The 15,286-nt window shown below is 34.9% G+C and overlaps 2 protein-coding genes across 3 annotated transcripts; both read left to right on the top strand.

Annotated features, from left to right (window-relative positions):
- The first annotated feature begins 307 nt into the window (after window positions 1–307).
- On the top strand, window positions 308–6,511 carry LOC110868522 (isovaleryl-CoA dehydrogenase, mitochondrial). The gene is made up of 15 exons (XM_022117711.2): window positions 308–608; window positions 1,856–1,939; window positions 2,042–2,099; window positions 2,251–2,375; window positions 2,479–2,523; window positions 2,608–2,656; window positions 3,266–3,375; window positions 3,899–3,975; window positions 4,082–4,132; window positions 4,220–4,284; window positions 4,883–5,037; window positions 5,497–5,537; window positions 5,614–5,668; window positions 5,755–5,811; window positions 6,192–6,511. Exons 1-15 carry the CDS (start codon window positions 483–485, stop codon window positions 6,336–6,338), a joined length of 1,245 nt encoding a protein of 414 aa, XP_021973403.1. The 5' UTR covers window positions 308–482; the 3' UTR covers window positions 6,339–6,511.
- Window positions 6,512–8,052: 1,541 nt separating this feature from the next.
- On the top strand, window positions 8,053–14,725 carry LOC110868523 (isovaleryl-CoA dehydrogenase, mitochondrial). Of its 2 annotated transcripts, none has more exons than XM_022117712.2 (15): window positions 8,053–8,314; window positions 12,180–12,263; window positions 12,355–12,412; window positions 12,496–12,620; window positions 12,711–12,755; window positions 12,846–12,894; window positions 12,989–13,098; window positions 13,209–13,285; window positions 13,400–13,450; window positions 13,537–13,601; window positions 13,704–13,858; window positions 14,057–14,097; window positions 14,167–14,221; window positions 14,308–14,364; window positions 14,458–14,725. In XM_022117712.2, exons 1-15 carry the CDS (start codon window positions 8,195–8,197, stop codon window positions 14,602–14,604), a joined length of 1,239 nt encoding a protein of 412 aa, XP_021973404.1. In that variant the 5' UTR covers window positions 8,053–8,194; the 3' UTR covers window positions 14,605–14,725. The 2 variants fall into 2 exon arrangements, with proteins under 2 accessions (XP_021973404.1, XP_021973405.1); XM_022117713.2 differs by lacking the exon at window positions 8,053–8,314 and adding an exon at window positions 11,941–12,061.
- The last annotated feature ends 561 nt before the right edge of the window (window positions 14,726–15,286 follow it).

The following is a 15,286-nucleotide window of genomic DNA, read 5'->3' as shown; positions in this document are numbered from 1 at the left end:
TTTTGGCCGGAATATACAGGTTTTTTGCTGGAATCGTCGACTTTTGGCTGGCCTAGTCGGACCTAGTCGTGCCTAGTCGGACCTAGTCGGTTAATGGACCGATTTAAGAAAAATTACTCAGTAGCTGGACGACTAGCGATTAATCGCCGACTAATCGTCGCCTAGTCGCGATTTTTACAACACTGCTTAGAATACCAAATCTCTCTCTTACCATTATTAAATCCAATTTCTAATAACGAATCCAAATCCGAATCGGAATCCGAATCCAAATCCAAATAAAAGTTTGGTGAGCGATGTTCCTACGACACTATCTCATGCCCGTTGTCCACATCTGAAAGTTGTATAACTTATCCCCACACATGGCAAGCAAATCCAGAGCCGCCCATACCCCACTTAAAATTGATCATTTGAGTTGTATACTTAACAAACTGTCTATTCGTTTCTCTTTCAAACTCTTCAACCTGTAACTTCTTCGGTTCAAGATGATGATGCTGATGATGCAGAGGTTATCGAGATCAAAATCAGTAGCCGATGCATTGTCGAAAACTATTCGACATCGTAGCGCCTTCTTTTCAACTTCTATGCTGTTTGATGATACCCAGATTCAGGTTCCGGTTCTTTATTATGTTTCTGATTTGATTCATGTTTTTTTTTTTTTTTTTTGATCTTGTCGTTAGCTGTAGCTTGGAATGTTTTATTATGGATTTAATTCTGAGTGTTTATCAATATTTAATTCAGGGGCTCAGAAAAATAAAAGTGAGTTAGTTTCTAATTGGGTGTATGTTGGTTAAAAACTTAAAATGAAGGTTCCGGGATACAATACTCTTGACCTAAAAACAATATCAGCACTGTTTGTTACATATCAGCAGTTTGCTTCCTACGTGTTTCTGATGTTAAGAGCAAGGGGATTCTATTCTAGAGTTTTTTTCAATAGTAGTTACAGTAATGTTTACTTTTTGCATAAAGTATATTTGGCATTTAAGCAGCTAGTTAGTTTGCAAAATTTTGACTGCTATAACTTGATTACTGTTGGAAAACGTCTCGCTCGAATCCTTTTATTATTAACTAAATTGCCCAAATTACAATAGCAGCCATAACCGTCTATTTATACTAAGTTACTAATAATTCCTAACCCAACTCAAACTCGGTTTAAAAAATGAAATAAACCAACTACATATACCTATCTAATAATATCAATAAACATAACGAAATGAACCTTAATTATATAAATCAACCATCTTTATCTCGAACCCATTTGAATTTCAAACTCTTCCTTTTTCCTTTAGAATTATCGGCTCACAATTACTTAGTATGGTATTGGATGCTGATTTTGATCAATCAATTTAGGGCAAATCTGTTACATAGGAGATTAGTGATGGTACAAAGTAGAAGTGGGGCTGTTTGTTTACCTCTTAATGAGGCACTTAATGGTTCAGACTGTTTGTTTCGTGAGTAGATGTCTGAATGGTTCATACATTTGCCTCTGAATGGTTAAGCATTATACTGAGTCTGAATGGTTAAGACCTCTAATCTGAATTGGTCAAACATTTTCCTCTGAACGGTTAAACATTATATCGGCTCTTAATGGTTCAGACCTTTTACTGATTCAGCACTTAATGGTCCAGACCTGGTTCAGTACTTAACCATTCAGAAGTTGCCAAACGGCCCCTAAGTCTATTCTGATTTCATATAAAAGATTCAAAGTATAGAAAACTGTAATACATGATTGTTATGAGTGTTACTTGACCTTTTTGTGAGTGTTTTTGAGTATTTGGAGCCAGGAAAGATTTAGTTGTTTTCTGACAGTTGGTTTTTTTTTTTTTTTTTTTTTTTTTTTTTTTTGCAATGATGACAGTTTAAAGAGAGTGTTGCACAATTTGCACAAGAGCATATCGCTCCTCATGCATCAAAAATAGACGCAACGAATAATTTCCCAAAGGTTTGAACTTTCAAGACATTCATTATCAGTTTTTTATATATGTTACACATATATACCAATTTCCCAAAACTGATTCTTATATCTTGTTTACGGATAATCCAGGAGGTTAACTTATGGAAATTAATGGGCGACTTTAATCTTCATGGAATCACCGCCCCAGGTACTCTTAATTCATATCGTTAAAAACCGTCACTCTGTTCTTGTTCAATATGATACTTAAATATATGCTACATGGATATAATATGTATAATGTATTGTTTTCAAGTTGACTCACAAGTTGAAAGAGTAAATATATTATACTTGTTTCGTAGAGGAATACGGAGGGCTAGGGCTTGGTTACGTATATCACTGCTTAGCCATGGAGGAAATTAGCCGTGCATCAGGATCAGTTGGTTTATCTTTTGGCGCACATTCTAACCTCTGCATTAATCAGTTGGTAATTGCTGCTAATTAAAACTAATTAATTTTGAATAGTTTCTGCTTCACATGTTTAACAAGTTTAGTGTAACGATTAACTAACGTGTTTGTTGATTTTGCAGGTGAGAAATGGAACCGCAGCCCAGAAGGAAAAATATTTGCCTAAGGTTTTATCTATTTTATTTTATTTTTTAATTGTTATTTCTGTATGTTTTTTCATGGCTTCAGTCTAATTTCGTTTCTTCGTATAGCTAATCAGTGGGGAACATGTGGGAGCCCTTGCAATGAGTGAACCTAATGGTACGTTCCGTTAAGTAGTTTCGGTTAGGGCTGGAAATGAACTGAACGAAAACGAACAAGACCTTGTTCGTGTTTGTTTGTTAAGGAAATATATGTGTTCACGAACGCTTCTTACCAAACGAGATTGTTAAGGAAATAAATGTGTTCGTGTTCGTTTGTTAATTTTAGGTAACGATCGCAAACGAACGTTCATAAACACAAACAAACACAAACTAATGGCCATGAACACAAATGAAAACAAACGAACACAAACAAACGTTCATGAACATAATATAAAATATATTGATGCTCATTAAATATTTTGTCCGTTGGAATTTTGAAGTATATAAATAAAATAAAAAAATTAAAAACACTAATGAACTATCGATCATAAACGTATACGTTACCGAACGTTCACGAACATAAATGAACAAACGCAGCCATTGTTCATGTTCGTTCATTTATTCAACGGACGAACATAAACGAACTTCCCACCGAACGGTTCATGAACTGTTTGCTAGCGTTCAGTTCTTTTGCAGCCCTAGTTTTGGTCCTTTTTGGATTGTGTTGAGTCTTTGCAGACCATTGACGCTTTATTTCGAATCGAATTTTTGTTTTTCGTATCATCAGCTGGCTCAGATGTTGTTGGCATGAAATGCAAAGCTGATCGTGTTGATGGCGGTTATGTTCTTAACGGGAACAAGATGTGGTGCACCAACGGTCCCATTGCTCAAACACTGGTATTTTCGTAAAATGCCATTTTTGTCCCAGAGGTTTGGTCGGTTTTGCGACTTTCGTCCAAAGGTTTGTTTTTTGCATCTGGATCCAAAAGGTTCGAAATCTTGTCATTTTTATCCGGCACGTCAACTCCATCCATTTTTCTCCGTTAAGTCAGGGGTATTTCTGTCTTTTTTGTTAACTTAAAGGGCAATTCGGTCTAACGGATTCAGTCAGGGGTATTTTGAATGCTTGTACAGTTGTACATAAAGTGAAAAAGACAGAAATGCCTTTTAAGTTTAAAAAAAAGACAAAAATACCTCTGACTTAACGATAAAAATGGATGGAGTTAACGAGCCGGATAAAAACGGCAAGATTTTAAACCTTTTGGATCCAGATGCAGAAAAAAAACCTTTAGACGAAAGTCGCAAAACTGGCCAAACCTCAGGGACGAAAAATGGCATTTTACTCTAAATTTATTGTTGCAAAAGAGTTTCCAGGTGTCATCTCTTTGTTAACAAATAATATTTTCTTTGTTAAAACCAGGTGGTTTACGCTAAAACAGATATTGCTTCTCGTTCAAAAGGGATAACCGCGTTTATTATCGAGAAAGGGATGCCCGGGTACGTCTTTTCATCTTGATGCCTATAACGGAAAAAAGTATGAAAATAAGTTTTGTATGTTTGCAAAATAATAAATTCAATATTTGTCGTTGTGTCTGCAACGCAGGTTCAGTACTGCCCAAAAATTGGACAAACTTGGAATGCGAGGAAGTGACACGTATGGTCGCATTATAGTTTATTAAACGATCCTAATCTCTCTTTAATACAAAATACCGTCTGATTATCTAATTATTACAAATTTCAGATGCGAGCTTGTTTTTGAAAATTGCTTCGTTCCTAATGAGAATGTTCTTGGTGAAGAGGGAAAAGGTACCATCATTATATTATAATATAATTCATTTGTTTATTAAATTTGGATGATGAGTTATATTTGTAGGCAAAAGATCAAATACAAATAATCTTAACATACTAAACATACAAATTGAAGGAAAACTCAAAAAGACAAGGTGGCATTTTTGTAATTACCACCAACTATCAAAGTTACTATACAAATGTGAACTCAACCAAAAATACCTAAAAAACTCAAAAAAAAAAAAAAAATTAACATTTTTTATTAAAAAATCGCTACATTTCGTTAGCAAAAAAAAAAAAAAATTTTTTTTTGCTGCTACTAAAAGTAGCGATTTTTTAATAAAAAATGTTAAAAAAAATAAAATAAAATAATTTGTGTGTGTTTTTTAGATTTTTTTAGGTTTTTTGGGGGTTTAGTTTTTAGCATTTTAGCTTGGGGGGGGGGGTGGAGGGGTTAGGTTTTTTTTAGGTATATTTGTAGAGTAACTTTGATAGTTATTGATAATTACAAAAATGCCACCTTGTCTTTTTGAGTTTTCCTTCAATTTGTATGTTTAGTATGTTAAGATTATTTGTACAAGAACTTTACCCTATATTTATAAGTTACGCATTTCAGGAGTTTATGTGATGATGTCGGGTTTAGATATAGAAAGACTTGTACTGTCGGCCGGACCAGTTGGCATCATGCAAGCATGTCTTGATGTTGTTCTTCCTTACATCCGCCAACGAGAACAATTCGGTCGCTCCATTGGGGAGTTTCAACTTATGGAGGTTAATGTTATGAATACAAATTATAACAATATTATTTCAATAATTAAAAATGAGTTAAATGCCATTTTAGTCCCTGTGGTTTGGGCCATTTTGCCAGTTTAGTCCAAAGGTTTCATTTTTCACCTGTGGGTCCAAAAAGGTTTCACTGTTGCCATTTTAGTCCACTGGGTTAACTTCATCCATTTTTTCTGTTAACGAGAAGGGCAATTCGGTCATTTTTAGGGCCGAATTGCCCTTCTAGTTAACAGAATTACATATAAAATGACCGAATTGCCCTTATCGTTAACAGAAAAAATGGATGAAGTTAACCCAGAGGACTAAAATGGCAACGGTGAAACCTTTTTGGACCCACAGGCGAAAAATGGAACCTTTGGACTAAACTGGCAAAATGACCCAAACCACAGGGACTAAAATGGCATTTAACTCACTAAAAATAGACTTGTATTTTCTGTGAAACAGGGAAAAATTGCGGACATGTATACGTCTTTACAGTCTTCAAGGTAAACGATGACTCCATGACCCGTGACCACACACCCGTGTTTACTAATAAATAATTGATCAACAATTTTTTTACAGATCATACATGTATTCTGTTGCAAGACAATGTGACAACGGAATACTTATTCCAAAGGTGCGTTTATGTTCTTGTTTATCAACGCATCATGTGCCTTATGGGTTGTACGTCATGCATTGACGATTGTACTCATTTGGTTACAGGATTGTGCTGGAGTTATACTCTTTGCTGCTGAAAGAGCCACCCAAGTTGCTCTGCAGGTCAAAACCGATTTTCTTAATAAAAAATCATAATTTCATTTTTGTATCTTTTTGTTTGTATATATTTTAATGAGTAAATTACGTTTTTGGTCCCTGTGGTTATATCACTTTTACTATATTAGCCCAAAATAAGAATTTTTAACATATCTGCCCTCATGGTCTCTATAACTAACCATTTTGGCCCCCATGATCTCTATAACTAACCATTTTGGCCCTCATGATCTCTAGACTTCGGGGCCAAAATGATTAGTTACAGAAACCATGGGGGCAGATATGTTAAAATTTCTTATTTTGGGCTAATATAGTAAAAGTGATATAACCACAGGGGCCAAAAACGTAAATTACTCTATTTTAATTAATTATATAATTTTTTTTTTCAGGCGATTCAATGCCTAGGTGGCAATGGGTATGTAAACGAGTACCCGACTGGGCGGTTGCTACGCGATGCTAAGTTATACGAGATTGGTGCTGGAACAAGTGAGATCAGAAGAATGATTATTGGTCGTGAACTCTTTAACGAGAAATAAGAAAATCGGTTTTCTAGATAACACTTTTAATTGACATGCATACCTCAAGAATGTAGCCAGTCGAAATGTGTAATGAGAAATGGGAAAATATCCGAATGAATTACAACGAAGGGAAATTTTTAATGTATACAGAAAAACTAATAAAACAAAACAAATAATACACAATTAACACTCGTCTTCAAGTTGGAGCATGGATATGATAAGCCGAATTATTGATGTACACTACTTATGTTAGGACTCTGAGGTGAAAAGCTCTAGTTTCGTCACTTAATACAAATGTAGAATTAGTGGCCCGCCATTTTGTTGCACCAAATGGCTAGGGGCCTCACTTGGCGTGTTAAATGTGTTGGGTTTTTCCGTCTTTATTTAACGATGGAGGCTAGTTTTGACATGTTATTTTTTTTTAAAACTTTAGAAAACAAAAGCCGTCAAGGATCCATACGGAGTCACTTGAAACTAATAAAACTAGGGCTGTAAACGAACCGAACAAACACGAACAAGGCTATGTTCGTGTTCGTTCGTTAAGGAAATTTGGATGTTCGTGAACTGTTCGCGAACACATGACGAACAGAAGTTTGTATTCGTATTCGTTCATTAAGGAATTTTGGTTGTTCGCGAACAGTTCGTGAACACTAACCACGAACGCAAACGAACACAGACGAACACAAATGAACTTTAATTTTGAAATTAAAAAAGGCACCGTTAATCTTAAACATTGTACACAAAGAAAGTAGTTAAATATAACCATTTAAAGATTGAAGGGATGGATGATATTGGGTTCAATTGATTGGAGATAGGCTGAATGAAGGAGCGTGATATCAAAAAGGGAGAGGGTCAGAGAGAGGGAAATACATATGGGGGAAAGTAAAAAATTAATAAAACATTAAAAATTTTTAGAAAAATAAACATAAAAAACTGAACACAAACGGACAAAGTAAAATGGGGGAAAGTAAAAAATTAATAAAACATTAAAATTTTTTAGAAAAATAAAAATAAAAAACTGAACACAAACGGACATAAACGAACGAACATAAACGAACATATTACCGAACGTTCACGAACGCAGTCGAGCGAACGAGACCTTTGCTCGTGTTCGTTCGTAAGCTTATCGAACGAACATAAACGAACTTCCCGCCGAACGGTTCACGAACTGTTCACTGAACGTTCGGTTCGTTTACAGCCCTAAATAAAACGAACCATATGATGTTAGAAAAATCTTTGAAGGAAAGTGGTAGATCGTTGATGTTAGATAAACAAAGGACCCAAATGTTTCCTTCTCCAAGAGGTTAACACCAAACAACCTTAGCTCCAAGTGATGTTAGTCAAAACCAACAATACAATGTTAAGAACAACATGAAAAACTCTCTTTTGTTGTTGGATCTATGCGAGCAGTGACGGATCTAGAAAAAAGTTGAGAGATAGCACGGGCGAGGTTTTACCGATTATTCCACTGTCATGCCTTCGGGCGGGTGGAGGTCGGGTTTCCGCGCATCTGGGAGAGCCAAGGGGCTGGCGGCGGTCGATAGTCGACCTTGGCCACAGCGCCCGGTGTTACGATGGTTGGCATGTCGTTCCTTCCATTTAAAAAAAAAAAAAACAAACTGAAAACCCTGGAAAGTGTCATTTTCTGACAAAAGTATGTATTTTTCTTGACGAAATCAATACAAATAAAATATGATTGATGTCCATACTGATATGTCCCTATCCTGAATCTTTCAAAACTCGTATACATATGGCATTCAAATCCATAGCTGTCAACTGTTGAAAAAAAAACTCCATTAAATGTAGTACTTATTTAATGGCTCCTACTTGATGAAGATAACTTGTAACTTTGATTCAGGTTGTGTTCAATCAAGATGATGATGATGATGGGGAGGTTAGCGAGATCAACATCAGTAGCAGCAGATGCATTATCTAAAACTATTCGACATCGTAGCTTTTCAACTTCTATGCTGTTTGATGATACTCAGATTCAGGTTCCATAAGACATATGTACTATGTTTCTGGTTTTTTTTTTCATGTTTGTTTGATCTCGTGCCTTCAGTAGCTCTATTCTACTGTTTTTGGAGATTCGAGTCTTGGGTTTTAAGGGCTGTAAACGAGCCTAACCAGGTTTGGCTCGAGAAGGAGCTCGAAGTTAAACGAGCCGGTTCGGCTTGTTTATTTTGTTGAGCTGAAAAGTTGAGCTCGACATCTGCTCGTAAAAAGCTCGTGCCAGCTCGTTAATTATTGTTATTATGATTATTTTTTTATATTTTCTACATGTGTTGATAATATAAAAGAAAAAAAAATATATATAATTTTTTAGGACCATGCTATTCACACACCCATCATCTTATTTCCACACCATGAAGCGTTGTGCTTCAAAGCTCAGCGCTTAAGGGTAATATTTAGTGCTGATTTTTGAAAAGCTCAGCATTTCAGGGTAATACTCAGTGCTTTGGCCAAAGCTCGGCGTTTGGGTGGTTTTTTTTTTTTTTTTTTTTTTTTTTTAATTTGATTTTAATTCAAAAACGCACCTATACTTGTCGAATTTTGACATATTTTGTTATTACACGTCATTTTATGAAGTATATGGTCTATACGGCACGTTCCGGATAAGTTCGGTTACGTGTATTGTCGTATTCCATGATTTCATGTGATTCTGTTTTGATTTCACTTGTAGTCCAACGTGTCGTTTTGTATGTATACGCGTCCTACCGGATCTGTACTTGACGTAGTTTGTCATTAAATGTCGTATTATTACGTGTATTGTCACCATTGTTTCGTACTATCGCGTATTTTGGCCGTACGGGTCGTGTCGGTGACATTCGGTATCGTGACGTTTATTGTCTGTAAGTGTCGTATTAGTGCGTAGATTGATTGTTATGGCGTATTATGTTTCTATTGGTCATATTATGGCGTATTTTGGCCATATGGGTTATGTCGGTGACATTCGCTGTTCGAGCGTGCCTGGCCATTTCCGTTATAGAACTTCATTTTTTCGTCTTTTTCATTTTGTCTATCCATTTTTTGCGGATCTGTCCTGAAAATTAAAAATAAACTAATAAACTAATTTAAGCATATTTCATTTATATTTCCCAGAAAACCATTAAAGTGAGTTAAAATGTATAATTATACAAATATCAGTCATGCTTAACCGCTACATTAAACTAGTGATGTGATCATAAGATCCAATAAAAAATCTAAAGAAAATTGTGAGGGTGAAAGGATAGTATTATTTTGTAACCTATATAAATGTTTATAGGGCAACACGCGAATGAGTTTCACGAAAACTTAATTTAAACTTGAAATCAATCTGAGTAGGGATGGTAATGGTCGGGTATGACTAATCCCATACCCATACCCGGTTGCAAACTAGTGTTCCATACCCGACCCATTACCCGTCGGGTATATGTCGGGTAATTAATTACCCATCGGGTATCGGGTATACCCACGAGTTTATTAAAATCGTTGGGATCTCAAGTACATTTATATCGTTTAAATTTTGTATATTTTATGCATTTTCTAATTATAACAAATGAATTCATGGTGAAATACAAATTAACAAAAAGGTTTACTTTTCATAGTTAACGGCTGTGTGTTCCAACTTAGAAGTATAGTGTCGTTTTTCTAACAATTGAAACGTTTGCTATCCATATATAATGATATGATTAGATATATAACAGTAGTTAATTTAAAAACTAAATACCATTCATGTTCTTATGCAATACAGATTGTTTTTAAATGAAATAAGGGGGAAAAATGCTAAATGGAAGACGATTAAAATATAAATAGGAAATAAAAATTATTTTTGAAATTAATTTTTTTTAGGCATATGGTTCGGGTAAACGGGTACAAGGTTTCGGGTAATTGGATCGGGTATCACCAAATCCCATACCCGTCTCATACCCGCGAAATATTTTTTTTCCAATCCCATGCCCGGTCCCATACCCGTTGGGTATCGGGTATACCCGTCCCGAATATTTCGGGTTTCTGGAATACCCGTCGGGCTCGAGTTTTTTTGTCATCCCTAAAATCCCTAAATCTGAGGCATGTATGTAAATTTGAAATACGCTTTTTTATGTAGGCGTCTAGTCTAATTGTGTTGAGTATTACCCTGAAGCGTTGAGCTTTGGCCAAAGCGCTGAGTGCTTCAGATGTCAAAATAGACAAAAGAAGTGTGCGAATAAATGAGGCCATTTTTTAACATACCGGTAGCTACATGTGTTGATAATATAATAGAAAAAATATATATAATTTTTTAACATACCGGTGCTATTTTTATTTTTTATTTTTTATTTTTTTAAAGATCGAGAAGTAGGTTTAAAATACTATATATATATATTTTTTTATCAAAATTTGGGGTTAAATTTAAATAAGCCAGGGTTGGCTCGTTTACGAAACGAATCGCTCAGCTCATTTACAAACAAGCTTTTTTCAAGTCAAGCTTTTTATTGACCTTTTATCGAGCGAACTTCGACGTTCTGAACAACCCTAGTGTTGAATAAGAGTAACATGAATTAGTTTTCTAATTGAGGCTTAAAATGCACAAAATCACTTCATTGTTGGCTTTTGGCGGTTTCTAATGAATATTCTAGTAATGGTTAATTAAACAACTAGTGAGTTTGCAAAGTTATTGACTGCTAAAACATGATCACTTGGTATGGTACTGAATGCTGATATAGATCACCAAGATAGGACATATTTGTGGAATCTGTTACACAGGACATTAATGATGGTACAAAGTTGACCAGTTAGAGTGTTTAAAATCTATTATGATTTTATTTCAGAATTAGGATCGTCCCTGATATTTCGGAACAAGTAAAAATGGGCCTTCAAAACTTATAAAAATATATACAAAAATCATCGGTACGACGATAATTGTTATAACAATAAACAAAACAATATTCCCATAGCAAATGGACTTATCAAAAATAGTTAGATGAATGGTGACATTTTTGTAAGCGAAGTAGTTGATTAGCTCTTCATCATTCATACTCTCTAAGGGCACACGGGGTGGTCCGTTATACCACCCCGATCACTCGTTAATCCATCACGGAACACTGCCGCTGACTATACTTTAACGCGTTATATTTGTAACGCGTGGAATTGTTAACGCGTTATATACTCAACAATTTTCAAAGCATTCTATTTTAATTGGACCAATTCTATGTGAGTCTGACAATCACATGCAAACATCACATTCTATTTAACTTTATCCAAATGGAATTTAAAATAAAAAATTAAAAAAATTAGTGAGTGATGGAATTGTGTCACTAGTGATACCACCCCTCCTACATTTCTATCACTAGTGATACCACCCCTCCTACATTTCTATCACTAGTGATAGAATATTGGGTGATGACATGGCATGATTTGATTGGATAGTGGGAGTGATAAAATCTATCACTAGTGAATCACTCCTCCTCCCCTAATACATCATTAATTAGGTTATTATTATAAATGTTTCAAAATGGCTAAAGAGATATTGGGTATTTGGATGAAATAATTAGTTGATTAATTTGCTAATGGTAGATGGTCCCCTCTAGAACATGAAGTTATTATCAACTTTATAACTTTTTTATATATGTGAATCAACCTACGACACGTCGACACCTAAACTAGAAGAAAAATTTAGGCCCTATGCGGTCGCCCACCCTGCACACCTCTAAGACGCCCCTGCTCAAGATATAGAATATCCGCATACGTAACCATTAGTTTCCCCACGGTTTGCTTAACTGGTATTTCTAATGTCCAAAGTGTTTGTAATGTATATTACTACACATACATTTTTTGAGTATTTGGAGAAAAGATTTGGTTGTTTTTCACCTTTTTGACAACTTTTTGCAATGATGTCAGTTCAAAGAGAGTGTTGCACAGTTTGCACAAGAGCATATCGCTCCGCATGCATCAAATATAGACGCGATGAATAATTTCCCAAAGGTTCCAACTCCCAGTTTATCCATATCAGTTTTTATACCGTAATACCAATTTCGAAAAACAGATTTGTATGACTTGTTTATGGATAATCCAGGAGGTTAACTTATGGAAATTAATGGGAGACTTTAATCTTCATGGAATCACTGCTCCAGGTAGAGCCGCAGCCTCTATTGTTAATGTCTTTATACTTTGCTGAGTGTTTTGAAAGCGTAAACATATTATACTTGTTTTGTAGAGGAATATGGAGGGCTAGGACTCGGTTACTTATATCACTGCATAGCTATGGAGGAGATTAGCCGTGCATCAGGATCAGTCGGTTTATCCTTTGGTGCACATTCTAACCTTTGCATTAATCAGTTGGTAATTGCTAATCCAAACTATGTGCTTTCAAGTATCTGCTGCATAAAATGTTTTAACAAGTTTAATATAACGAGTTTGTTGATGTTGCAGGTGAGAAATGGATCTGTTGCGCAGAAGGAAAAATATTTGCCTAAGGTTTTATTTTAATCATTTTTTATTTATTTATTTATTTATGCATGTTATTTCATGGCTTCAGTCTATTTTTCATTTTTTTTCTCGTATTAGCTAATCCGTGGGGAGCATGTGGGAGCTCTTGCTATGAGTGAACCTAATGGTATTTCTGATTTAATAGTTTCGGATTATGTTGAGTCTGGTCCGATATGGTTGAGGCTTTATTTTGAATCGTTTTTTGTTTTTCATATCATCAGCTGGCTCAGATGTTGTTGGCATGAAATGCAAAGCTGATCGTGTTGATGGCGGTTATGTTCTTAACGGGAACAAGATGTGGTGCACCAATGGTCCCGTTGCGCAAACCCTAGTAACTAAATAACTTATTCATATGTTCATCACTCATCATATTATGTTTATTGTTGCAAAAGAGTTTCCAAGTGACATCTTTGTTGACATTATTTTCTTGGTTAAAACTAGGTGGTTTACGCTAAAACAGATATTGCTTCTCATTCGAAAGGGATAACCGCATTTATCATTGAGAAAGGGATGCCCGGGTACATCTCTATTCATCTTGATGACTATAATGGAAAAAGTACTTACATATGTTTTGTATGTTTGCAAATTGCAAGATCATTAAATCTATATTTGTGTCTGTGTATGTAATGCAGGTTCGGTACGGCCCAAAAATTGGACAAACTTGGAATGCGAGGAAGTGACACGTATGTTCATAGTATCTTTAACTAAATAATCCTAATCTTTATTTTATAAAAATACCATTTGATAATTTAATTATTACAAATCTCAGATGCGAGCTTGTTTTTGAGAATTGCTTCGTTCCTAACGAGAATGTTCTTGGTGAAGAGGGAAAAGGTACCATCATTATAAAGATAATTCTATATAATACTCATATGAAGATAATTCTTGTGTATTTAAAGTTGGATGATGATGTATGTTCTAAGTTGCATATTTCAGGAGTTTACGTGTTGATGTCGGGTTTAGATTTAGAGAGACTTGTACTGTCAGCCGGACCAGTTGGCATCATGCAAGCATGTCTTGATGTTGCTCTTCCTTATGTCCGCGAAAGAGAACAATTCGGTCGCCCCATTGGGCAGTTTCAACTTATGGAGGTTAGTAACATGTGAAGTATTATTACAAAAAAAAAAAAAAAAAAAAAAAAAAAAAAAAAAAAAAACAATATTATTTCAATAAAAACAGATTTTTGGTGACTATTAGCCAACTTTTATTATTTTACCATTTGAGATAAAATACAACCTATCAACCAATCCATAAATAAACTGATTAAACTTGTATTTTCTGTGAAATAGGGAAAAATTGCAGACATGTATACATCTTTGCAGTCTTCAAGGTAAACCACGACTCCATAACCCGCGACCACATGCCTATGTTTACTAAAAATTAATCAACATTTTAACAGATCGTTCATGTACTCCGTTGCAAGACAATGTGACAACGGAATAATTGTTCCAAAGGTGTGTTTTTGTTGTAACTTATTAAAATAAGATGTGTCTTAGCGTTTGTACGATGTACATTGACATTTGTTGTCATTTGGTTACAGGACTGTGCTGGAGCTATACTCTTTGCCGCTGAAAGAGCCACTCAAGTTGCTCTGCAGGTCAAAACCAATTTTCGCAATTGTAAATTATAATTCCATCATTGTCTATTTTTGGTTTTATATATTTAAATTATATATATATTTTTTTTGCAGGCAATTCAATGCCTAGGTGGCAATGGGTATGTGAACGAGTACTCGACTGGCAGGTTGCTACGCGACGCCAAGTTATACGAGATTGGTGCTGGAACAAGTGAGATCAGAAGAATGATTATTGGCCGTGAACTCTTTAAAAATAAATAAAAAAATCAATCTCCTAGATAGCCAATTTTAATTGACACACCTCAAGAATGTAGCCACTCAAAATGCATAGTTGACCTAGCAATGTATGTTGCTTTGACAATAAGGTAGTATATTATTTGCATGTTCACAATTGTTTCTTCATAAGAGTATAATCATATTTACAAAATTTTGGTATAAAAATGCTGCATTATGAAAGTTTTTGTTAAGAACTTTCTCACTATAAAAGTATTTTATTAACAACAATATAAATATAAAAATGTATTAAATTTTGTAGTAAAAGAAAAATAGCGTTGACATGGGAATTAAAATTCACTTGGATGAGTGACGAAGCACATTATTATCAAAAATAAAATAAAGCAGATTTTTTATGAAGGTTATTAATAATAGATCTTGATATAAAGTTGTTAGGCCAAATACGTGTTAGAATGTGCGTCGATGTTTCAAAGCCATATATAATTATTTGGGTACGAGAGAAGATGTATGATTTCAACTCATCATACCAAGCGCGTGAAGGTTGATGAAGATCGCATATTATTAGTTTGCAAACATGATCAGGGAAAGAAGGGTTTATAAAGTCCGGAGGTTGAGCCACAAAAACATCTTCGTTAAGTGTGCTTTGCAGGAAGGCGATGTTGATATCAAGTTGGTGAAGAGACCATTGTTGAGAGATTTATAGAGAAAG

This window comes from Helianthus annuus, chromosome 7, assembly GCF_002127325.2.
Source record: "Helianthus annuus cultivar XRQ/B chromosome 7, HanXRQr2.0-SUNRISE, whole genome shotgun sequence".
In the NCBI taxonomy this organism is placed as follows: Eukaryota; Viridiplantae; Streptophyta; class Magnoliopsida; order Asterales; family Asteraceae; genus Helianthus; species Helianthus annuus.
This window is presented reverse-complemented; position numbering and strand designations above follow the sequence as displayed.